A 27,934-nucleotide genomic window follows, 5' to 3' on the forward strand; every position below is an offset into this window, starting at 1 on the left:
ATATATCTGATACAGTAATGGTGTCTCCTACTCTAATGATATATCTGATACAGTAATGGTGTCTCCTACTCTAATGATATATCTGATACAGTAATGGTGTCTCCTACTCTAATGATATATCTGATACAGTAATGGTGTCTCCTACTCTAATGATATATCTGATACAGTAATGGTGTCTCCTACTCTAATGATATATCTGATACAGTAATGGTGTCTCCTACCTAATGATATATCTGATACAGTAATGTCTCCTACTCTAATGATATATCTGATACAGTAATGGTAATGATATATCTGATACAGTAATGGTGTCTCCTACTGTAATGATATATCTGATACAGTAATGGTGTCTCCTACTCTAATGATATATCTGATACAGTAATGGTGTCTCCTACTCTAATGATATATCTGATACAGTAATGGTGTCTCCTACTCTAATGATATATCTGATACAGTATACTCTAATGATATATCTGATACAGTAATGGTGTCTCCTACTCTAATGATATATCTGATACAGTAATGGTGTCTCCTACTGTAATGATATATCTGATACAGTAATGGTGTCTCCTACTCTAATGATATATCTGATACAGTAATGGTGTCTCCTACTCTAATGATATATCTGATACAGTAATGGTGTCTCCTACTCTAATGATATATCTGATACAGTAATGGTGTCTCCTACTCTAATGATATATCTGATACAGTAATGGTGTCTCCTTCTGTAATGATATATCTGATACAGTAATGGTGTCTCCTACTCTAATGATATATCTGATACAGTAATGGTGTCTCCTACTCTAATGATATATCTGATACAGTAATGGTGTCTCCTACTCTAATGATATATCTGATACAGTAATGGTGTCTCCTATCTCTAATGATATATCTGATACAGTAATGGTGTCTCCTACTGTAATGATATATCTGATACAGTAATGGTGTCTCCTACCTATCTGATACAGTAATGATATATCTGATACAGTAATGGTGTCTCCTACTCTAATGATATATCTGATACAGTAATGGTGTCTCCTACTCTAATGATATATCTGATACAGTAATGGTGTCTACTTCACTAATGATATATCTGATACAGTAATGGTGTCTCCTACTCTAATGATATATCTGATACAGTAATGGTGTCTCCTACTCTAATGATATATCTGATACAGTAATGGTGTCTCCTACTGTAATGATATATCTGATACAGTAATGGTGTCTCCTACTGTAATGATATATCTGATACAGTAATGGTGTCTCCTACTCTAATGATATATCTGATACAGTAATGGTGTCTCCTACTCTAATGATATATCTGATACAGTAATGGTGTCTCCTACTCTAATGATATATCTGATACAGTAATGGTGTCTCCTACTCTAATGATATATCTGATACAGTAATGGTGTCTCCTACTCTAATGATATATCTGATACAGTAATGGTGTCTCCTACTCTAATGATATATCTGATACAGTAATGGTGTCTCCTACTCTAATGATATATCTGATACAGTAATGGTGTCTCCTACTGTAATGATATATCTGATACAGTAATGGTGTCTCCTACTCTAATGATATATCTGATACAGTAATGGTGTCTCCTACTCTAATGATATATCTGATACAGTAATGGTGTCTCCTACTCTAATGATATATCTGATACAGTAATGGTGTCTCCTTCTGTAATGATATATCTGATACAGTAATGGTGTCTCCTACTCTAATGATATATCTGATACAGAAATGGTGTCTCCTACTCTAATCATATATCTGATACAGTAATGGTGTCTCCTACTCTAATGATATATCTGATACAGTAATGGTGTCTCCTCTGTAATGATATATCTGATACAGTAATGGTGTCTGTAATGATATATCTGATACTCTAATGATATATCTGATACAGTAATGGTGTCTCCTACTCTAATGATATATCTGATACAGTAATGGTGTCTCCTACTCTAATGATATATCTGATACAGTAATGGTGTGTCCTACTCTAATGATATATCTGATACAGTAATGGTGTCTCCTACTCTAATGATATATCTGATACAGTAATGGTGTCTCCTACTCTAATGATATATCTGATACAGTAATGGTGTCTCCTACTCTAATGATATATCTGATACAGTAATGGTGTCTCCTACTCTAATGATATATCTGATACAGTAATGGTGTCTCCTACTCTAATGATATATCTGATACAGTAATGGTGTCTCCTACTCTAATGATATATCTGATACAGTAATGGTGTCTCCTACTCTAATGATATATCTGATACAGTAATGGTGTCTCCTACTCTAATGATATATCTGATACAGTAATGGTGTCTCCTACTCTAATGATATATCTGATACAGTAATGGTGTCTCCTACTCTAATGATATATCTGATACAGTAATGGTGTCTCCTACTGTAATGATATATCTGATACAGTAATGGTGTCTCCTACTCTAATGATATATCTGATACAGTAATGGTGTCTCCTACTCTAATGATATATCTGATACAGTAATGGTGTCTCCTACTCTAATGATATATCTGATACAGTAATGGTGTCTCCTACCTAATGATATATCTGATACAGTAAATGATATATCTGATACAGTAATGGTGTCTCCTACTCTAATGATATATCTGATACAGTAATGTGTGTCTCCTCTCTAATGATATATCTGATACAGTAATGGTGTCTCCTCTCCTAACTCTAATGATATATCTGATACAGTAATGGTGTCTCCTACTCTAATGATATATCTGATACAGTAATGGTGTCTCCTACTCTAATGATATATCTGATACAGTAATGGTGTCTCCTACTCTAATGATATATCTGATACAGTAATGGTGTCTCCTACTGTAATGATATATCTGATACAGTAATAATGTCTGATACCTACTCTAATGATATATCTGATACAGTAATGGTGTCTCCTACTCTAATGATATATCTGATACAGTAATGGTGTCTCCTACTGTAATGATATATCTGATACAGTAATGGTGTCTCCTACTCTAATGATATATCTGATACAGTAATGGTGTCTCCTACTCTAATGATATATCTGATACAGTAATGGTGTCTCCTACTCTAATGATATATCTGATACAGTAAATGGTGTCTGATACAGTAATGGTGTCTCCTCTAATGATATATCTGATACAGTAATGGTGTCTCCTACTCTAATGATATATCTGATACAGTAATGGTGTCTCCTACTCTAATGATATATCTGATACAGTAATGATGTCTCCTTCTGTAGTGATATATCTGATACAGTAATGGTGTCTCCTTCTGTAATGATATATCTGATACAGTAATGGTGTCTCCTACTCTAATGATATATCTGATACAGTAATGGTGTCTCCTACTCTAATGATATATCTGATACAGTAATGGTGTCTCCTACTCTAATGATATATCTGATACAGTAATGGTGTCTCCTACTCTAATGATATATCTGATACAGTAATGGTGTCTCCTACTCTAATGATATATCTGATACAGTATTGGTGTCTCCTACTGTAATGATATATCTGATACAGTAATGGTGTCTCCTACTGTAATGATATATCTGATACAGTAATGGTGTCTCCTACTCTAATGATATATCTGATACAGTAATGGTGTCTCCTACTCTAATGATATATCTGATACAGTAATGGTGTCTCCTACTCTAATGATATATCTGATACAGTAATGGTGTCTCCTACTCTAATGATATATCTGATACAGTAATGGTGTCTCCTACTCTAATGATATATCTGATACAGTAATGGTGTCTCCTACTGTAATGATATATCTGATACAGTAATGGTGTCTCCTACTCTAATGATATATCTGATACAGTAATGGTGTCTCCTACTGTAATGATATATCTGATACAGTAATGGTGTCTCCTACTCTAATGATATATCTGATACAGTAATGTTGTCTCCTTCTCTAATGATATATCTGATACAGTAATGGTGTCTCCTACTCTAATGATATATCTGATACAGTAATGGTGTCTCCTACTCTAATGATATATCTGATACAGTAATGGTGTCTCCTACTCTAATGATATATCTGATACAGTAATGTGTGTCTCTCCTACTCTAATGATATATCTGATACAGTAATGGTGTCTCCCTACTCTAATGATATATCTGATACAGTAATGGTGTCTCCTACTGTAATGATATATCTGATACAGTAATGGTGTCTCCTACTCTAATGATATATCTGATACAGTAATGGTGTCTCCTACTCTAATGATATATCTGATACAGTAATGGTGTCTCCTACTCTAATGATATATCTGATACAGTAATGATGTCTCCTTCTGTAGTGATATATCTGATACAGTAATGGTGTCTCCTACTCTAATGATATATCTGATACAGTAATGGTGTCTCCTACTCTAATGATATATCTGATACAGTAATGGTGTCTCTAATGGTGTCTCTAATGATATATCTGATACAGTAAATAATGATATATCTGATACAGTAATGGTGTCTCCTACTCTAATGATATATCTGATACAGTAATGGTGTCTCCTACTCTAATGATATATCTGATACAGTAATGGTGTCTCCTATCTCAGTAATGATATATCTGATACAGTAATGGTGTCTCCTACTCTAATGATATATCTGATACAGTAATGGTGTCTCCTACTCTAATGATATATCTGATACAGTAATGGTGTCTCCTACTCTAATGATATATCTGATACAGTAATGGTGTCTCCTACTGTAATGATATATCTGATACAGTAATGGTGTCTTCTACTGTAATGATATATCTGGTACAGTAATGGTGTCTCCTACTGATAATGATATATCTGATACAGTAATGGTGTCTCCTACTCTAATGATATATCTGATACAGTAATGGTGTCTCCTACCTAATGATATATCTGATACAGTAAATCTAATGATATATCTGATACAGTAATGGTGTCTCCTACTCTAATGATATATCTGATACAGTAATGGTGTCTCCTACTCTAATGATATATCTGATACAGTAATGGTGTCTCCTACTCTAATGATATATCTGATACAGTAATGGTGTCTCCTACTCTAATGATATATCTGATACAGTAATGGTGTCTCCTACTCTAATGATATATCTGATACAGTAATGGTGTCTCCTACTGTAATGATATATCTGATACAGTAATGGTGTCTCCTACTCTAATGATATATCTGATACAGTAATGGTGTCTCCTACTCTAATGATATATCTGATACAGTAATGGTGTCTCCTACTCTAATGATATATCTGATACAGTAATGGTGTCTCCTACTCTAATGATATATCTGATACAGTAATACAGTAATGGTGTCTCCTACTGATACAGTAATGATATATCTGATACAGTAATGGTGTCTCCTCTGTAATGATATATCTGATACAGTAATGGTGTCTCCTACTCTAATGATATATCTGATACAGTAATGGTGTCTCCTACTCTAATGATATATCTGATACAGTAATGGTGTCTCCTACTCTAATGATATATCTGATACAGTAATGGTGTCTCCTACTGTAATGATATATCTGATACAGTAATGGTGTCTCCTTCTTTAATGATATATCTGATACAGTAATGGTGTCTCCTACTCAGTAATGATATATCTGATACAGTAATGGTGTCTCCTCCTACTATAATGATATATCTGATACAGTAATGGTGGTGTCTACTCTAATGATATATCTGATACAGTAATGGTGTCTCCTCTCTAATGATATATCTGATACAGTAATGGTGTCTCCTACTGTAATGATATATCTGATACAGTAATGGTGTCTCCTACTCTAATGATATATCTGATACAGTAATGGTGTCTCCTACTAATGATATATCTGATACAGTAATGTTGTCTCCTTCTCTAATGATATATCTGATACAGTAATGGTGTCTCCTACTCTAATGATATATCTGATACAGTAATGGTGTCTCCTACTCTAATGATATATCTGATACAGTAATGGTGTCTCCTACTGTAATGATATATCTGATACAGTAATGGTGTCTCCTACTCTAATGATATATCTGATACAGTAATGGTGTCTCCTACTCTAATGATATATCTGATACAGTAATGGTGTCTCCTACTCTAATGATATATCTGATACAGTAATGGTGTCTCCTACTCTAATGATATATCTGATACAGTAATGGTGTCTCCTACTCTAATGATATATCTGATACAGTAATGGTGTCTCCTACTCTAATGATATATCTGATACAGTAATGATGTCTCTCTTCTGTAGTGATATATCTGATACAGTAATGGTGTCTCCTACTCTAATGATATATCTGATACAGTAATGGTGTCTCCTACTGCTAATGATATATCTGATACAGTAATGGTGTCTCCTACTCTAATGATATATCTGATACAGTAATGTTGTCTCCTTCTGTAGTGATATATCTGATACAGTAATGGTGTCTCCTTCTGTAATGATATATGATACAGTAATACTAATGATATAGATACAGTAATGGTGTCTCCTACTCTAATGATATATCTGATACAGTAATGTTGTCTCCTTCTCTAATGATATATCTGATACAGTAATGGTGTCTCCTACTCTAATGATATATCTGATACAGTAATGGTGTCTCCTACTCTAATGATATATCTGATACAGTAATGGTGTCTCCTACTGTAATGATATATCTGATACAGTAATGGTGTCTCCTACTGTAATGATATATCTGATACAGTAATGGTGTCTCCTACTCTAATGATATATCTGATACAGTAATGGTGTCTCCTACTCTAATGATATATCTGATACAGTAATGGTGTCTCCTACTCTAATGATATATCTGATACAGTAATGTTGTCTCCTTCTCTAATGATATATCTGATACAGTAATGGTGTCTCCTACTCTAATGATATATCTGATACAGTAATGGTGTCTCCTACTCTAATGATATATCTGATACAGTAATGTCTCCTACTGTAATGATATATCTGATACAGTAATGGTGTCTCCTACTCTAATGATATATCTGATACAGTAATGGTGTCTCCTACTCTAATGATATATCTGATACAGTAATGGTGTCTCCTACTCTAATGATATATCTGATACTGATACAGTCTCCTACTAATGATATATCTGATACAGTAATGGTGATGATATATCTGATACAGTAATGGTGTCTCCTACTGTAATGATATATCTGATACAGTAATGGTGTCTCCTACTCTAATGATATATCTGATACAGTAATGGTGTCTCCTACTCTAATGATATATCTGATACAGTAATGGTGTCTCCTACTCTAATGATATATCTGATACAGTAATGGTGTCTCCTACTCTAATGATATATCTGATACAGTAATGGTGTCTCCTACTCTAATGATATATCTGATACAGTAATGGTGTCTCCTACTCTAATGATATATCTGATACAGTAATGGTGTCTCCTACTGTCTCCTACTGTAATGATATATCTGATACAGTAATGGTGTCTCCTACTCTAATGATATATCTGATACAGTAATGGTGTCTCCTACTCTAATGATATATCTGATACAGTAATGGTGTCTCCTACTCTAATGATATATCTGATACAGTAATGGTGTCTCCTACTGTAATGATATATCTGATACAGTAATGATGTCTCCTACTCTAATGATATATCTGATACAGTAATGGTGTCTCCTACTCTAATGATATATCTGATACAGTAATGGTGTCTCCTACTCTAATGATATATCTGATACAGTAATGGTGTCTCCTACTCTAATGATATATCTGATACAGTAATGGTGTCTCCTACTCTAATGATATATCTGATACAGTAATGGTGTCTCCTACTCTAATGATATATCTGATACAGTAATGGTGTCTCCTACTCTAATGATATATCTGATACAGTAATGGTGTCTCCTACTCTAATGATATATCTGATACAGTAATGGTGTCTCCTACTCTAATGATATATCTGATACAGTAATGGTGTCTCCTACTGTAATGATATTTTTCCTTTAACGGCGAAACCACATTTTTATCTTTCGAAGTTTCTTGCCTTGATGTTTTCGATGAGTTTCTCCTCTGATCGATGCCTCTAAACGGAACTTTAAAATATTTGACATCTATTAAATAGAAATAATATATTTCTTTAACTCCTGTACATTAGTAACACAAAAATTTAGTGTTATTTCATCAAAGTTTTAACGAACACAAATACTAAACATGTGCATGAAAAGTGCCTCACTTCTTAATATCTCCAACACACTATAAATATATAGTTAAAGTTAAAGCAATGTTTGAAAAAATAATATTGTAGTATAGAAAAACAAATACGCTATTTGAATAATTAAATAACATTTTCTTTATATAAAGTAAAAGTTCAGTAGTTTATATATATCAGTGATGTTTCTACGGCCATATGAGTTAACTACATTATTTAACACACGCGAAATTATATAAAGTATAATTTAGAGTTTGCTTAGCTCATTTTAAAAGTTATTATTACAAATAACAATTAAGTAAAACAGGTAAGATAATTTAAACTAATGTGAATGTTCCTTGTTGTACCTGGTATAACATCTGGAGATTTTCCTTGAACTAAATCTTTGGAATTACCTTCTCTTGGAGTGTGGTTCTTTTGTGTACAGTTTCTATAAAAAGAAAACCAAAAATGAAAAATCTAATTATATACGTTTAAATCGAGTAGTTACTACCAGCACTTAATTATTGTAAAAACACAATGTAAGCGCTGAAGATTACCATTATCCATTTCAGCGACAGGAGTGACCACAGTGTTGGTGCATAAAGCTAAGAAACGCAGGATTGAGAGTTTAAGGTTCTGTAACTGCAAGGTTGAGAGTTCAAGGTTTTGTAACTGCAGGGTTGAGAGTTCAAGGTTCTGTAACTGCAGGGTTGAGAGTTCAAGGTTCTGTAACTGCAGGGTTGAGAGTTCTAGGTTTTGTAACTGCAGTGTTGAGAGTTCAAGGTTCTGTAACTGCAGGGTTGAGAGTTCAAGGTTTTGTAACTGCAGGGTTAAGAGTTCAAGGTTCTGTAACTGCAGGGTTGAGAGTTCAAGGTTTTGTAACTGCAGGGTTGAGAGTTCAAGGTTCTGTAGCTGCTCTGAATTTTTAGCTGCAGACGATTTATAAGAACGACAGTCTGTCCCAACACTCGACTCACATATTCCAGGCGAGAAACGTATAATTAACGTAACTTTAGTCAATGATTTTAAATTAGTGACGGCTGAGTTTGAAACCCAGACAATCCCTAACCAGATTGTTCATCTCACGTGCGCATTAGGTGTCATTCAGATAAAAAAAATCTTCAAGTTTTATTAAATAAGCATCTTATCAAAATGTTCCTTAAAGAGGATACTCAAATGGTCTATGAGGAACTTTTAATAGATTAACAATTATCTGGCGTGGCTCGAGCACTAATAACGACAAATAACTTTATAACCTATGATATACATCATTTGGATTAGCGCACTTTGCTCCTTGTTCGATTACGAGACATTCAATGTCATGGCGTAAACTGCCAACTGCCCTGAATAACCAAGTCGTTAGAGATTTAGACTCTTCAGCTGAAAATTGTGGGTTCGAGTCTCCGTCACACCAAATATGCTCGCGCTTTCAGCGATGAGGACGTTATAATGTCACGGTCGATCCCAATATTCGTTAGTTTGTTTGTTTGTTTTGAATTTCGCGCGAGGCTACTCGAGGGCTATCTACGCTAGCCGTCCCTAATTTTGCAGTGTAAGCCTAGAGAGAAGGCAGCTAGTCATCACTATCCACAGCCAACTCTTGGGCTAGTCTTTTACCAACGAATAGTGGGATTTACCGTAACATTAAAACGCCCCCACGGATGAAAGGGCGAACATGTTTGGTGTGACAAAGATTCAAACCCACAACTCTCAGATTACGTAGTCGGTGGTAAAAGAGTTGTCCAAGCGTTGGCGGTGGGTGGTGAAGACTAGCTGCCTTTTCTCTAATCTTATACTGCTAAATTAGGGACGGTTAGTGCATACAGCTCTCGTTTAGCTTTGCGCAAAAATTATAAACAAAACGAACAAGCAAACTAGCAGAACATAATAAATTAGAAAAACATATATGACAGCTCACATAACATCATTATAATCGACGAACCATGCTTTACCAGTTCTTATAAGGAACTTTAATAAAATAAATCATGTAGTTTTTTTTAAACATTCTAATTTCTTTACGGTTGTTGACAATGTTTTGGTCTCACAGTGTTTGTAATTACAGTTTTCAGTGAGTTGTATTGCTATTTGAATACTTTTGCTGAAAGAAATGGATATATAAAATATTTATATTTTTCAAAGTCACTTCATGAATGGTCTGGGAGTTATTTAACGGTTAGCGAACCTGGACTGAAAATTCATGGATTGATTGTGCAGGACCCATTACCAAACAAATTGAGTTTCGACCTTTGAGACTAAAGATGCGATATAACAGTGACTGTTAAAACTGACTTCTAGCAGACATGTTTAGTCAAAAAATTAGTGACACGTGCAATTGAATAGCTAGCTGTATATGGATATTGATAAATATGATAAACATTTTACTCATAACTAGGCCCGGCACAGCGAGGTGGTTAGGGCACCCAACTCGCATTCTGCGGATTTCAATGCCCCTTTCAGCCGAGTGGATGTTATAATGTAACAACCAATCACACTATGTGTTGTTAGAAGAGTGGCGCAAGAGATATCAGTGTGTACTGAATGTTATAATTACCTATAATATTCCTAATTACTATCGAAGTTTCATTGCATTCTGAGAAAACTGTTTGTCTTATTTTAGCAGAAAAGTGTTAAATTTGTATATACCACAGTATATTGCTTTAAAAATCTGTTCTGTGTGTTTTTATTTGATTCAACCACAAATTACATTTCAAATCTTATAACCCAAAATTACGAATCATGGTGATGAAATCTAAGATCGCTATTTACTGAGAAAAAACACAAACAAGAAAACAACAACAAATTACTTCATGTATTAGTGAATATATAGCTAATGTAGCCTAGTTATTAAATTCTGAGTCGCTAACTCATTAGCAATTTACTTTGTGGTATTAGTACATTAGCTAAATATGTTTATAATAATATGGTGTACAGTGTGTTGTTATTTTTTTTTTTTTTACATTCTTTATCAAATTTATGGTAACCACTTGATTTTCTTATCGTTATGACAATTATTTTAAAATTAATATGTTTTAATAAATTAACCGGTCTTCAGGTAGATATTTTATAAAAACAATATTACAATAGTTTACTTACATTTTATTGTCAACTGTTCCTGTTTCATCTGCAAATAATGACGTATGATGTGATTACATAAAGGATTCTAACAACAGCAGAATAGTATTTGTAATAATTAGTTAAATCACTTCTATACCATACTTAGCTTGTACGTTATTTAATAGTGTAATTAACCCAAAGATATGACTACAGTTGCTTTTGTAATTAAATCAAAGACATGACTACAGTTGGTTTTGTAATTAAACCAAAGACATGACTACAGTTGGTTTTGTAATTAAACCAAAGACATGACGACAGTTGGTTTTGTAATTAAATCAAAGACATGACTACAGTTGTTTTGTAATTAAGCCAAAGACGTGACGACAGTTGGTTTTGTAATTAAACCAAAGACATGACGACAGTTGGTTTTGTAATTAAATCAAAGACATGACGACAGTTGGTTTTGTAACCAACAGCAAGAATATTTACTTTTTCAAACTTTTATATACAGAATACACACACACACATACACAGATATATATATATATAAACACATGTTGATTTTCTTCATTTTATCCGTTTTTTAATCAAATGTTTTATGGAAACATTTTATTGTTAAAGAACAAAGTTATATTCGTTCGTCTTTGCACTACACGCATTGCCAGTAAAAGTAATTAGACGACAACTGTATTCTACACAAACGGAACCTGTGTTATAAAAACAACACGGAATTACTGTTTGCTTGCGTTTTACCACCCTATCAAATACCAACAAAATTGTATTAATTTGGAATGTAATATGTAATAAAACAATCAACAGAAAACTTCTTCCAATGTTCGTTTGTGCGCGTTAAAAAAATAAGCAAACCCTCTAAACAATAAGCGGAACAAATGTAAAGAAATCGGATGAAATAGATTTGATTAAGGAACTGACGAATCATTATCGCACGTCATCAGTTTCAGTTATCGACATAAAATGAAAGAAATAAACGTAAGACAATGGAGAGACTTGATAGACAGATGAGTGAATAAGATTGACACTACTGTTATATAAAAACTAACAATTTTTACCTCTTGTTCTAACGAGCTTCATTTTTAAAATAAGCATTGCACAGCCAACTATTATGATCAACACCGTACAGACAGACACTATCGGTATCAGGATAACGTTGACAGAAAACACCCAGTTCGCTCCTGCGAAAATATAATTATAATAAATAAATATTCATTAGAGCAAATACTGACGACATATTATTCATCATTAGAAACTTAGTGAAATAAAGGTATTGAAGTATATTACTGAATAGATCTTTAGATAATTAGATCAAAAATAAACATGTCTTTTAACTAAAAATACCTTTTTGTTACGCATTCTGAATTAATATTTGGAATGAGTTTCCGCTCAGATGGCATTATATTCCTATGGAATGTAACGTATTGTTTAATATATTTTGTTGTAGGCCTCCTAATTCTGTCATTATCAGGTATGTTTCAATGCTAGGGGAAAGGCTCGCATAGCAAATTTAAATACCACGATCCAGCACGTGCCTAGAATAAACTTACAAAACATTTCAACACAGACAAAATAGCCCAATAATTTTTATCCATAAGCACGGTTTTTTTAATTTTTGCGAATCTTATAATAATGTGCTGATGTTCTTAGATAATAAAGCATTATTTCTGTATATTATATATTTTTTTCGGATTAGTATATATATAAATAGATGTTATTTTTTTAACATAAACTCATTAAGATTCGTATGCATACAGTAACAACTAAGCCTTTCTACAGTCTTTCTTGTGTGATATAATAGAGCTAATAAACACCACATAGTACAGAAACTGTTAAATTTAAAATAACAAAAAAATTACTTTTTATTGAAAATAAGTATAGTAAAAGATACGTAGTGCATAGATTTTGCGCTACGAATTTTATACGAAATTAAAAATTGTAATGCTGTTAAAGTTAAACTAAACTTAACAGAATTCCATTTGTGTGCATATACATATGTATCTATATGAGATAATTATAGCTAGATTAGTTATCACGTAGAAGAGAGAAATGTAAAACTCTCTCTCTTATAGGTAATTGGGTATTGATGTTTATATACCCAGGAGGGTCAGCTATTCCATTTTCATTCCATTTTCTAATCAGTCCTTTACAGTCATAAGTGTTGTTTGTACGTTTTTTGAATTTCGCGCAAAACCACTCAAGGGCTATCTGCGCTAGCCTTCCCTAATTTAGCTATTTAAAACTGGAGGGAATGCTACTAGTCATCAACACCCACCGTCAACTCTTGGGCTACTGTTTTAACAATGAATAGTGGGATTGACCGTCACATTATAATGCCTTCTCGTTTGAAAAGGCGAGCATGATTGGTGTAACTGGAATTCGAACCCGCTACCCTCGGATTACGAGTCGAGTGATTTAACCATCTGGCCACGCCGGACGTTTTAGAAATAGTCCATCAACAGAACGACTAACGCTGTAACACCCACCGTCAACTCTTGGGCTACTGTTTTACCAATGAATAATGGGATTGAACGTCACATTATAATGCCTTCTCGTTTGAAAAGGCGAGCATGTTTGGTGTAACTGGGATTCGAACCAGCTACCCTCGGATCACGAGTCGAGTGATTTAACCATCTGGCCACGCCGGACCTTTTAGAAATAGTCCATCAACAGAACGACTAACACTGAAATTATTAAAGATTACGACATTAGCCATGTTTCTTTTTTATACGCTCCATCGTGGCGCAGTGATACATCTGCGGATTCAGACCACTAGAAACTGCTTTTCGATACCCGTGGTCCGCAGAGCACGGATAGCCCATTCTTTAGCTATGTGCTTAATTACAAACAATCAATATTTTCTATACATTTGCAAAATTAATGTGAAATACGGAATAATACCACAGAGCTAAAATAGCTTATAATTAACGGAAATGGTGTCCTTTATTTGAACAATTATTTATACTGGGTAGTGTCTAAATGAAGTTAATAATTATAACATAGTTATTCACAACTAGCTTACCCCCAGTAGAGGAACTTGGTCGAACATCTAGGGTGTTACCTCGGAAAAGTACGGGTTCACTTCTACCTTCCATGTTATATGAGTAAACTTTGAAAATGAACGTCGTTCCGGGAGGCAGATTTTTTATATAAAATGCGGGACTAGAAGAGGACATGTTGAAAATCTTTCTTTGTTCACTCAATTCTTCTATTTCAACGTAAAATAACTGTGTAAAACCTCCGTGGTCTCCTTTTACACACTCCACTCCTATTCCGTGGTCTGTCTGGTTAAAGAGAGAGCAGTTGCGAACCGGTTCGGGTATTCCTTCAAATAAAAGATGGTCAATGTTATTATTAAATGAAAAAACACATTACAAACATTTCATTTACGACTAAGTTAAGTGATAATTTTGAATTAAAATAAAAGTTTTGTAGCAATCCTATATATTTTTTTTATATTTGTTTGTTTGTTTTGGAATTTCGCACAAAGCTACTCGAGGGCTATCTGTGCTAGCCGTCCCTAATTTAGCAGTGTAAGACTAGAGGGAAGGCAACTAGTCATCACCACCCATCGCCATCTCTTGGGCTACTCTTTTACCAACAACAAGTGGGATTGACCGTCACATTGTAACGTCCTCACGGCTGGGAGGGCGAGCATGTTTGGTGCGACCGGGATGCGAACCCGCGACCCTCAGATTACGAGTCGCACGCCTTAACACGCTTGGCCATGCCGGGTCATTTTTTTTTATAAACAGTAAATACTTGGTTTGTAAAAAGAATGTAATTTTTGGTTCGGTTGTGATTCGAATAACGTCTTGTGGCGTTTTGGTACCAAGTAAATTTCATACGAAAAGGTAAAACAAAAGTTTATAAATCGAAAACAAATGTTTATTTAATATAACATTATTTAAATGGATTCATTCTGTCAGTGTAAAGTGTATTACTTTTGGTTCAACTTTATCAAATAAATAACAACACTCGTGGGCCCGGCATGCCCAAGCGTGTTAAGGCGTTTGACTAGTAATCTGAGGGTCGCGGGTTCGAATCCCGGTCGCACCAAGACATGCTCGCTCTTTCAGCCGTGGGAGCGTTATAATGTGACGGTCAATCCCATTGTTCGTTGGTAAAAGAGTAGCCCAAGAGTTGGCGGTGGGTGGTGATGACTAGCTGCCTTCCCTCTAGTCTTACACTGCTAAATTAGGGAAGGCTAGGGCAGATAGCCCTCGAGTAGCTTTGCGCAAAATTAAAAAAACATACAAACAACACTTAGGACTATAAAGGATTGATTAGAAAATGGAAGAACAAATCCATGTATGTGTCCTGCTACCACGGTATAGCGTTCATATATCTAGCTCATTTTCAAGTTGGAAAGATTAGATGAATATATATCAAGTCAAAAGATAGTTTTAAGGTTGAATGAATATATAAATAAAGTCGTAAAGGTAAGTTTAGGGTTGAATGAATATATTTCCGCAGAATATTTAATGATACAAAACTAGACTTATCATTACGAAGAAAGAAGTCTCTAATACACTGAAAATCGAAAAAGAGTCCCCCAAAAAAATCTTACTCCAACACAATTCAGGGTTACGCGATCTTCCAAAAAGTCAAGGCAAAATTATATAAGAAACATGGACACAATGGACCATCGCAATCAGGTTGTCCTTTAAACAAGTATCTAAAGATATCGAGAGTTTATAGTTGAAAAGTCTATAATACACTTGGAAATCAGCGAAGTTTTTCAAAGAAATGATTATTTATGTTCTACGTCATTTTGACATAACCGTGTTACCATTGTGACATCCTTTGTTGTCCATCAGGTTCATTTAGACTGTACTTAACATTCTCGTGAATTGACTCTTACCTATGTATACATAACAAATTTGATGTTTAGTATTATAGTATTATTATAGAATTATAAATGTGTTTTATTTCTTTATGATAGGCATTTTCTGCCCCGCAGTGGCTCATCGGTACGCCTGCAGATATACAGCTCTATAATCCGGTTTTCGATACTCGTGGTTGGCAAAGCATAGATAGCCCACTGTGTTGCTTGGCGCTTAATTTCAAAACAAACAAGTAGGCATTTTCTAGCTAGTTTATCTACTGTAATTCTCAAAAGATGGTTGCTTTGACACCTATTTCCCAATTTTGGTCGACCCAAATCCCTTGGAGATCAAGAGATGGCTGCTTTGACAAATATTTCCCAAATTGGGTCGACCCAAAACCCTCAGAGATCAAGAAATGGCTGCTTCGACACTTACTTCCCAAATTTGGTCAATGCCCTTTGCACCTAACTCCATAACAGCTGAAAAAAGATGGAATATGAGACATTTCACCTGGAACCAATTTAGGATAAGTTTTTCAATGCGTGTGCAACAAGCTGTAGTGCATTTTATCTGCTTACATTGAACGTAGTTATTGACGCCTACGAGGCGCGGAGGGATTGTGAGACTTCGGTTAACATGTGTGTTCTACCAGTGTAATCCTCCGCAGAAATAGTTTTGCAACGAAAACGGCAATGTTCCGAAAACGAGATTTATAAACAGCTGGTCATATCTGAAGGTAAAACGCTTGCAGTTCTTTACGAATGACATTACTGAGATAATAGTTTTAAACTTGAGTTTAAAGAGTTGTACTTACCTGCTGGTATAACAGCAAAACGGCACGGTGTTTTCTGCGTACCAACATTGTTAGTTCCAAAACAAATTAACGTTCCGAACTCGTATTTAGACTTAGGAGTATATGTTGCCGTACTCGTTGTTCCCTGTGTTGTGAAGGAAAAAAGCTCGAAGTTGTCATAACTGTTGTTAAAAGTCCAGCTAAAAGTAACATTTGTAGGATCGCTCTTCAACTTGCAGGTAACTTGAACTGGTTCATTTATTCCTGTCCGGTAAACAGATCTTTGCTGGGAATCACAGATAGGGGTATCTGAAATCCAGACACGATCCAGTTTATTATTGGTATTGATATCTACGAGCTATATTTTTTGCAAAAACAAAAATGATTCGTGTGCAAATTTATTTAGAAAAATGGAATACGAACCATTTCGTCAAAATACTGTTGCCTAGTGCATAATTAAGAAAGTTGATTTAAGCTTTATTTGTACAATTAAAAATATAGTTAGCCTACCGCTAGTACAAGCGGTAAGTCTACGGATTTACAACGTTAATATCAGGGGTTCGATTCCCCTCGGTGGGCTCAGCAGATAGCCAGATGTGGCTTTGCTATAAGAAAAACGCAAACACAAATAGTGTTTGTGGTTGGTTAGTGGTTGACCTATTGACCTCCCCGTAGTCAGCAGATTAAATGTTAGAAACAGCGACAGTTAGGATAAGTAAGTTTGTTACAAACAATTTTCTTTCTTCTTATTTTTCGATTTACATATAAGAAACTGATTTGAAAGCTTATGCTTTAAAATGTTAATAAACGATTATTCTGACATATGTAGTCATAAACAAAATATAACAGACAAAAATAAAGGTCTTACCCCAAACCATAAACACTGCATAGTGTCCTACGTACACTACAATGTTTTGTTTGTTTTTGGAATTTCGCGCAAATCTACTCGAGGGCTATCTGTGCTAGCCGTCCCTAATTTAGCAGTCTAAGACTAGAGGGAAGGCAACTAGTCATCACCACCCACCGCCAACTATTGGGCTACTCTTTTAAAAACGAATAGTTGGATTGACCGTCACATTATAACGCCCCCACGGCTGAAAAGGCGAGCATGTTTGGCGCGATGGGGATTTGAACCCGCGACCCTCGGATTACAAATCGAACGCCTTAACCCACCTGGCCATGTTGGGCCGTTGTTCACTGCAAAAGTAGTAACTGATTATTAGCTTTAAAACGTTAAGATAATTAACAAGTTAAAGTCAAACATTGCGATAGTTATTTAAGTGAGACCTAAGAAATCTCACTAAGGACTACTGCGCACTCAACGCACCGCGTAAAAGAAAATTATACATGTGATATACGTTATTTATAACAGCAATGCTACCAAATATAAAAACAAAAAGAAAGAGGTAAAGCCAAATACGTTGTATTATTCATAGAAAAGGAGGCACATAAAACTTATTTAACATTATAAAATAGTAAGTTTCTTTACCATCACTCAGTAAGTTTTCTTTGTAACAACTATATTCTATTACACGATCCAGGCCCGGCATGGCAAAGTGTGTTAAGGCGTTCGACTCGTAATCCGGGGGTCGCGAGTTCGAATCCCCCTCGCACCAATCATGCTCGCCCCCTTTCAGCAGTGGGGGCGTTATAATGTGATAGTCACTTTCACTATTCGTTGAAAACAGCAGCTGGCGATGGATGGTGATGACTAGCTGCTTTCCCTCTAGACTTACACTACTAAATTATGGACGGCTGGCGTGGATAGTTCTCTTGTTGCTTCTCACAAAAGTCAAACACACAAACCTTTGGTTGTTGTTATCTATTTAGCAGTTGAAATAATGTTTTACACACACACACACACCTATATATATATACACACATACACGTATTATTATACATGGCTTTTATAATATACATTACGTCATTAAACATCTACATTTCTCTTTAAACAACAACAATATTAGATGTATGCTTACACTGTACCCTGAGGAAGACGTTGTTACTTTCTCCCTGCCCCTCAGTATTAGTAGCAGTACATGTATAGTGCCCTCTACTGGACTTCTTAACTTTCTGTAGAACCAGGGTCTGGTTACTCACGATGATTCCTAGTGTAGTATTGGTGTAGATTTCCTGTCCGTCGAATGTCCAGCCGATGTACGTCGCTACTGGATTCGCTCTAATGTTACACTCTAAATATACGTCATTACACTCTTGGATGTGGCTGTGACGTAGTTTACTACCAAGACGTAGAAATACCTGAGGGACATCTTGGAGAGAAAATAATAAAATATAGTTTGTATTATGAACGGTAACGTCAAATACACAGATCTGAGATTAATATTTATATTTATTTTACTATTTAATCCTCAGTTAATAGAGTTAAATCGTTCCTAAAGCGATTTTCAATTTACAGTATTGAGATATTAACCAATTTACCGTCTTAAACTTTGAATGACCTCATTCTAAGTGAAACAGATGTACTTGTTGTTTTATTTTGATAACAATAATTTAAATGTGTTTTTTTTAAGGAAAGTATCGTTAGACGTGTGGTACGTAAACTACAAAAGGTTAAAAACCATTGTCCTAGAGTATTTTCACGGTTCTCACAAACGTTTATGATCGCTTTTCACAATAACATATTTCTGTAATAATCACACGTATTTCCATTTTTAAGTAATGTTTTTTATAGCCGGTAATCACCTTCATCAACTGGTAAATAAAGTTATTGTAACAAACTGTAACTAACTTACATTAATATCTTATCAACTAATAACTAAAATAGAAATATTTTATTTACGTATTTCTTGAGTGAGTTTGTTGTTAAAAAAACATGGGTAAAGTAAACAGTATCTCTAAGTATCCAGTTATATAATACTAGGTGTAACAGTATTTTAAAATATCCGGTTACAAAGTGTTAAGTTAAACAGTACCTCTAAATATCCGGTTACATAATTCTACATTACACAGTACCTCTCTAAATATCTTATTACAGAAGTTAAACAGTACCTCTAAATATCCTATTACAGAGTTAAACAGTATCTCTAAATATCCGGTTACAAAGTGTTAAGTTAAACAGTACCTCTAAATATCTGGTTACATAATTCTACATTACACAGTACCTCTAAATATCCTATTACAGAGTTAAACAGTACCTCTTAATATCCGGTTACATAAATCTACATTACACAGTACCTCTCCAAGTATCCTATTACAGAAGTTAAACAGTACCTCTAAATATCCTGCAACATAATTCTACATTACACAGTACCTCTAAATATCTGGTTACATAATTCTACATTACAGAGTACCTCTAAATATCCTATTACAGAAGTTAAACAGTACCTCTAAATATCCAGTTACATAATTCTACATTACACAGTGCCTCTAAATATCCGGTTGTAGAGTGTTAGTGCCATAAAATATGAGTTAAACTGTAGTAACATGGTGATAAATTAACTGCTAATAAAGAAACATACAATGAAATCTATAACTCATTTTCAATCTAACCAAAGAAATATCTAAACATATTTTATTTATATATTAAGTTAAGCAATCAGCAATAATCTTAACTCTTACAACGAAGGTGATTTTGTCAATTATAATTTTCCTATGTAACTTTTATGTATCAAATATTCTAATAAGCATTTTTTTCATATTTCGAGGTCCGTTCCTTTGGTCTGGTTCAAATTCGACCTATTTGATTTAAGTTGGTAAAATCCTATCTTCTGGTTTCACGTCCATTGTCATGGAAGTTTCATATTTCGAACATGTTTGCGTGAGATGTTTAATTATCTATATAAATATGTTATTTCATATCATAATATTATTCTAATAGAGTTTATCCGTTGGAAGTGAAGTGTCTGTGATATAAAGTGTCTTACAATGTATTTCCAGTTTAATTCCGTCTTCCATATCACTCCCTGGTACCAGTCGGTTTTCTGCAGCGCATGAAAGGTACACTCCATCATCCTCCATGTTGGGCGTAAACGTCAAGATACTTGTGGTAGAGTTTCCGTTTACAGAAACTACAGACTTGGCAGTCATTTGACGAACATTTCCTTTCCACCATGATATTTTTGCAGGAGGGCGCGAACCAGCTGTAATACATTCGATTTCTGCAGGCTTCCCAGCTGAAAAGTGACGCCCGTTCTTCAAATGGACCTCAAGGGGTCTAACTGGTAGAAAACAGAAGAAAAGATACAATATTAATAATTAAAACACTGTAGACTTTTGGATTCACGGGCAATTAGACTTCGGTAAATTTGGTATAGTGTGTTTTACAAATCATTTGTAAGGACTAATATGTAGTTGAAATGAACCTCCAATCCCAGCAGGCCAAGCATGGCAAGGCGGTTAAGGTACTCAACTCGTAATCTCAGGGTCGTGAGTTCGAATCTTTATCGCACCAAATATGCTCGTCCTTTTACCCGTAGGGGCGTTATTATGTGATGGTCAACCCCACTATTTGTTAGTAAAAAAGTAGCCTAAATTTTGGTGGTGGATGGTGGTGACTAGCTGTGCCTTCCTTCTAGTCTTACACTGCTAAATTAGGGAGAGCTAGCGCAATGGGCCCTCGTGTAGCATTGCGGGAAATTAGAAAAAAAAACAATTTATTTTACAGTTACTTATGAGAGAAGCAACTCTTCATGTCCAAAGATAATCTTTTATTAATCATGGATTTATATAATTTTCGGGTATTCCAGCTAAATGAAATTTTCTTACACACGTACACACCCATATGCATGTATACAACAAATAATTCCTTTTGATTTGTTTAAAACATTTGCTCAAAGTAAATGGTTAAAGTAAATTTTGATGTAGCTTGTCTGGACTTGTTACTCTGCAAATATAATGTTTCTTGAAGAAGTAAAATTTGAGACGCTAAAATAATTTCAACTGGCTAAACACCTTTACATTTAAGTATCTCTGTGCAACATGAAAAGTTTGGCTTGTTCGAGTTTCTTGCAAAGCTACACGAGGGCTATCTGCGTTAGTCGTCTTCACCTTAGCATTGAAGGAGAGAAGGTACCTATAGTCAACACCACCAACTCTTGGATTACTCTAGTAGCTACGAATAGTTGGATCAACAGTAACCTTATAATGACCCAAAGGAATAAAGGGCAAGCACGTTTCATGATGAGGATTCGAATCCTCGAGCCTCAGATGGCGATTCGAGCGCTTTTGTCACCAGAACAACGTTTGCAATTAAAACTAAGTTGAAATATTTTACAGAAATTATTTGTTTGTTTGTTTTGAATTTCGCGCAAAGCTACTCGAGGGCTATCTGCGTTAGCCGTCCGTAATTTAGCAGTGTAAGACTGGAGGGAAGGTAGTTAGTCATCACCACCCACCGCCAACACTTGGGCTACTCTTTTAACAACGAATAATGGGATTGACCGTCACATTATAACGCCCCCACGGCTGGGAGGGCGAGCATGTTTGGCGCGAATCGGGCGCAAACCCGCGACCCTCAGATTACGAAGCGCAGGCCTTAACCACCTAGCCATGCCGGGGCCCCAACCGAGGGGAATCGAACCCCTGATTTTAGCGTTATAAATCCGGAGACATACTGCTGTACTAGCGAGAAGCTTAGTTAAAGGAAGGCTATACAGTACTCATGCATTTAGAACACGTATTTGGTTATATAGTCTCATTCGATAAAAATATAAAATAGAAATCGTTGTTACTTTTTCAACTTAGTTAATTTAATTATATAATATAAAATACTTTTTCCAAAGCTTTACATTGACGACTGGAATTATTAAAATGAAAACAATCGTTGTACTACGTACGTTTAGAATACAAATTAGTGTTAAAATAGCTCACAATAACGTTGTGTTGTCCATACTCTATTTCTTTTACATAACCTGGTGACTAGGAAACTCCAATCGCAATGCGTAAGTCGCATGTTCGAACCCCGCTTCCTGACATACTCGCCCTTTCAGCGTTGGGGCCGTTATAATCTTGCGGTAAATCAAACCTTTCGTTGGCAAAATAAGGCTAACAGAAGAGTTGGCCGTGGGTCAAATTGACCAAATATATTTTCTCAAGTCTTTTACTGTTAAACTGGGACGACTGGAGTAACTTTGGGTGGTGTTCATTGACTGTTAACTTAAACATGTAGTGCATTATCAGAGCTACGTAGGTGAACTTCTTAAAATTAAAATATGAAACACTTGGTGACTGTTTGAACTATAATTGTAATTTCTTAGTTGAACTAATATAAATATAAACACGTGAATAATCATGGGAAACACTATATTACATTGGTTATTGGACATGTAGATACTGATGTTTAATTAATTGTGATCAAAGTATATGAGATAAATATTCATTGAAATAGCTGAATTACTTTTAATTAGAAACAGATGTTTTGAAACTAAATAAAACAAATTATTCCCTAAAGGTTTAATCGAACATATAAACTTATTACACAAATTACAGTTCAACGGTATTGTAATTAAAGCGTAAAATTGTGAATTACAATTAGTATTATAAAATCAAGCTCTGGTGGATCAATTATAAACTATCGTCCCTCTTACGGTACTCTAAGGAGCTATTTACCCTTTGGTCTTTACTCGTGACAACTTTAATTGGTTTTGTTCGGCTTGTTTAGGATATCGTGCAAAGCTACACGAGGGCTATCTGTGTTAGCCGTCTCTAATTTAGCAGTTTAAGACTAGAGGGAAGGCAGCTAGTCATCAACACCCACCGCCAACTCTTGGGCTACTCTTTTACCAACGAATAGTGGGATTGACCGTCACATTATAATGCCACTACGGCTGAAAGGGCGAGCATGTTTGGTGTGACGGGGATTCGAACCCGTGACCCTCGGATTACGAGTCAAGTGCCTTAACCACCTAGCCATGCGAGGCAACCCTCAACTAAAAAGGTTCATTTAGAAGTCAAGACCCATCACAGACATTTAATATTTTAATTTTGTGTAAGAATTAAAACACTGAATAAGTGTGCTGATAAAGTAATATGAATATGTAAATGTTATGCAAAAAAAAATAATATTGTATTCGTCATAAAGAAAATTAATAAGGTCATAATGAAGTTTACGCGCCATCAAACTGGTAATGGTTTTAATCACAGTTAAAAAGTATGGTAAAATATAATTTTGGGATCATTAAAAGGAAGATAATTTTGATTGAGTTCTTTTTAAAATAATAACCATAAAGCTTCGAATTTATGGTAAGTTTATTAAAGTGACCGTTTAAAAATTATAATATATGGGTAATCAGTATTATAATATATTCTATTTTGGTCATGGCACATTAAGGGTTTTCATTTTGGTTTCAACTTTCGGAGAAATGAAAGGATCAACTGGTTAAAAGTAAAATGTGGTTAAAAATTTTTGTGCAGTCTAATAACAAAATAAATGAAACTTTAGAAAGAAAATTATTTTTGAAAAGTGAAATCGTACAAATTAAATTGCTATAAAAAATTAATAGACCTTCAGTTGGCACAGCGTTGTGCTTGTGAACGTGTAACTCCAGAAATCATGTTTCGATACCCCTGGTCGATGGAACACAAAAACATTTTATTGTATCTTTGTGCTTTACTACAAATAAACGTATCTAATTCGTCATGAGCGTTTTCAAAATATAAATTTATTTCAAAATACAGTATATCTACTTATTATCCTGATTGATTTAATAACCCTTCAGAAATAACGACAGGCGACTTATAGATTAAACGATTATATTAATTTGTTGAATAAAATTAAAAAAAAAATCCATAATGTATTTTTAATTCTAGAGCGATTGTTGTAACTAAATAATATGTCAGAGAAATTAAATGTTAAGCGAATATTAACCCGAAGGTTATTTTTACATTCTTAAAATTTATTGAAAACCTTTACGCTATTAAACTTTCATATAATTTTTATTATTAACATAATTTGCTCGTAAAATATCTGATCGTTCACAAATAGCCTGCAATACTGTTAGAATAATCGAAATGAATTTACTGCTTTAACCTTCTTGTACGTTTGATTTAAAATATTTTCTTTGATGAGGAAGTAATCGATCAGTTTTTTTTACACACAATTCATGAATATTTCCAGTTAATACATTATTATTATTTATAATAGCAAGAGACTTCAGCGGTTTTTTCTTGTTTGATAAGAAAGAATAAAACAGAAGACAGCACATCTCACGTGAGAATATTGAACATTTTTACAATTTTCGAGACGTCTGTTAAAATCATGATATATAGTTAAAAATTGTTACCTTGTCATTAGCTGCCTGTGACGTCACGTGACGTTATTCCCTACGGTTCTCGTATAACGTACTTTTGAAAGAATGAATCTCATTTTGTTTTTCTCTCTCTAAGCCTAGTTGGTTAGAAGTGCGCTCAGGATGGAAGTGGTTAACAAAGCGTGGGAATCCAATATGCTTGACATCCATAGTAAAATACTGTTAGGCTACGCTTTTTTTGCATGTGCCCTATTTTATATCAAATAATCAAATCAGAAAGAAAAAGTAGTTAAAAACCGGAGTATGATATTAAACCCACGTCTGTCTGCTATGCCTGTTAATGCGACTTCTGGCTGTACAAACCTTAAAATACTATTATATTTGTTATGAATTTCGCACAAAACTTCACAAGGGCTATCTGCTGAAGCCGTCCCTAATTTAGCGGTGAAAGACTTAGGGGAAGGCAGTTAGTCATTACTACCCACCGCCAACTCTTGGATATTTTTTTTTTACCGACGTAAAGTAGGATTGAACGTAATTGTATAACATCCCTACGGCTGAAAGGTTGAGTAGATTTGGTGAGACAGGGATTCAAACCCCGTGACTACCAAATTACGAGTCGTGGGACCTAACCACCTGGCCATGCTAGGCCACTATTGGAATATGTAATGTATTCTGTGTTTTTTTTCTGTTATAATGTGTTCTGTCTTTTGCATATATTTAATGTTTTTTTCTTCCTATTAAAGATTGCCCCCTGCTAGTACAGCGGTGAGTCTATGGATTTACAACGCTCAAATCAGGGGTTCGATTCCCCTCGGTGGGCTGAGCAGATAGCCTGGTGTTGCTTTGCTAAAAGAAAGAAAAAATCCTATTTAAAAAGAAACATCTTTTTAGAACTATTTAAGTATTCTAATAACAGAACAAATGAAACTTACTTCATTAAGCTATATTGTTTTTGGAAAACAGGAAAAGTGGAACTGCTGTAAAAACTTACAATTCATATCTACTGTGACCGACGTTGAGAAAGGTGGAGTAAACTCGCTATTGGAGGCTTCACAAATGAAGGCAGCCATGAGGTCGTGACGTTGAAGAGACGGAATTTTTAAAATGTTTTTCACGTATGAAGTTGTTTTTACCTCAACTGAGTTGTCTAGCAGCACAGATTCTCGCCACCATGTTAGATTGGGTTGTGGACTCCCTTAATAAAAAAAAGAAAGCCAAAAGTTAAAGTTTTTTTGTTAAATTTCGCACAAAGCTACTCGAGGGGTATCTGCGCTAGCCGTCCCTAATTTAGCAGTGTAAGACTAGGAGGAAGGCAGCTAGTAATCACCACCCACCGCCAACTCTTGGGCTACTCTTTTACCAACGAATAGTGGGATTGATCCTCACATTATAACGCCCCCACAGCTGAAAGGGCGAGCATGTCTGGTGCGACAGGGATTCGAACCCGAAACCCTGGGATTACGAGTCGAACACCTTAACATACTTGGTCATGCCGGGCCGAAAGTTAAAGAAGACATGAAAGTGGAAATTAGTTTCAAAACAACTGGAAGAACATAATTTATACGTTTTAGATTATGAAAGTCGTGTAATATAAACATTCTTGGGTAAAGGTTTTATATTTTATTTTACGTCACTGATTGCACTGGGGAACACTTTTTCAGTAACTTTGAGTTGCATTGGATATTTTAACTGATTCTGAAGGAGTTTTAGGCGCTGATTTCAAATCTGAAATTAGTTTTTCTTTACAAGCTTTAGTTTGTATCCAATTTGACGTTAATGAAATTGTACAAATGTGAACTTGCGTAAACCATGTATAAGCATTTTCACGTCCATATATATAGATAGCTTCTAATATTTTGATCATTCTTCTTTTCTTTCAGATCAAACATGGCTTCCAAAAATAGATATCATTGCAGAAACAAGCCTGATGCCTTCTGCTACATATGTGGATGCTACACACTCAATCGTCAGAGACGTAACATATCCTCGTTCATCAAGCGTGCCTACAAGGCATATTTTGAAGTTCATCTTGGTGATCAAGACAAGCAATGGGCTCCTCATGTTGTGTGCCACAATTGTGAAGAAATGCTTCGAGACTGGACCAAAGGAAAACGCAATGGTCTGCCTTTTGGTGTTCCAATGATTTGGCGCGAACCCACCAACCATGTGACTGACTGTTATTTCTGCATGGTAAACACAACGAGTGTTGGGAAGAAAAACCGACATAAGATTACGTATCCGAACATTCCCTCAGCTATTCGGCCTGCTCCGCACTCTGAAGAAGTTCCAGTTCCAGTTTTCAAAGGCTTGCCTTCATTGGACGATAAAGACATTGGACATGATACAAGCGAACAAGACAGTTGTGACAGTGAATTGTCAGAAAAGTGTACACAATCGGAGAACTGTTCTTCAGACACTGAACCTTTCCCCGTCCCCAAGCCTCTTCCCCAGGCTGAACTGAATGATGGATTTAGGTCTTTCAAAGAAAGCAGCAGAGCTTTTGGCATCAAGATTACAAGGCAGAAATCTTGTTGATCACTCTGTTAAAGTATCATATTTCAGAAAGCGTGACCAGCTTTTAGTGACCTTCTTTTCAGAAGACAGACAGTTTGTTTACTGCCATGACATCCAAGGGCTTCTCAAAGAACTGGGTGTACCTTACTATAGTCCTGCTGAATGGAGACTCTTTTTAGACAGTTCAAAACGCAGTTTAAAGTGTGTTCTTTTACATAATGGGAATATTTATGGAGCAGTACCTGTCGGTCACTCAGTGCATTTGCGGGAAGACTATGATGATATGAGAATGGTCATGGACTTATTAAAATATCATGAGCA

General features: G+C 35.1%; 1 protein-coding gene across 1 annotated transcript in view; it reads right to left on the reverse strand.

Moving 5' to 3' along the window:
* LOC143245884 (neural cell adhesion molecule 1-like) overlaps positions 1-27,934 on the reverse strand; it is a 141,544-nt gene that overhangs the window by 66,565 nt on the left and 47,045 nt on the right. The window contains exons 3-11 of the mRNA XM_076492137.1: positions 26,091-26,294; positions 20,774-21,067; positions 18,869-19,159; positions 16,911-17,198; positions 14,290-14,592; positions 12,326-12,448; positions 11,295-11,322; positions 8,567-8,649; positions 7,996-8,121 (exon numbers count right to left, since the gene is read on the reverse strand). Of these exons, the coding sequence (XP_076348252.1) occupies positions 7,996-8,121; positions 8,567-8,649; positions 11,295-11,322; positions 12,326-12,448; positions 14,290-14,592; positions 16,911-17,198; positions 18,869-19,159; positions 20,774-21,067; positions 26,091-26,294 (1,740 nt within the window). The remainder of the gene's footprint in view (positions 1-7,995; positions 8,122-8,566; positions 8,650-11,294; positions 11,323-12,325; positions 12,449-14,289; positions 14,593-16,910; positions 17,199-18,868; positions 19,160-20,773; positions 21,068-26,090; positions 26,295-27,934) is intronic.

This window comes from Tachypleus tridentatus, chromosome 3 (assembly GCF_004210375.1).
Source record: "Tachypleus tridentatus isolate NWPU-2018 chromosome 3, ASM421037v1, whole genome shotgun sequence".
NCBI classification, from domain to species: domain Eukaryota; kingdom Metazoa; phylum Arthropoda; class Merostomata; order Xiphosura; family Limulidae; genus Tachypleus; species Tachypleus tridentatus.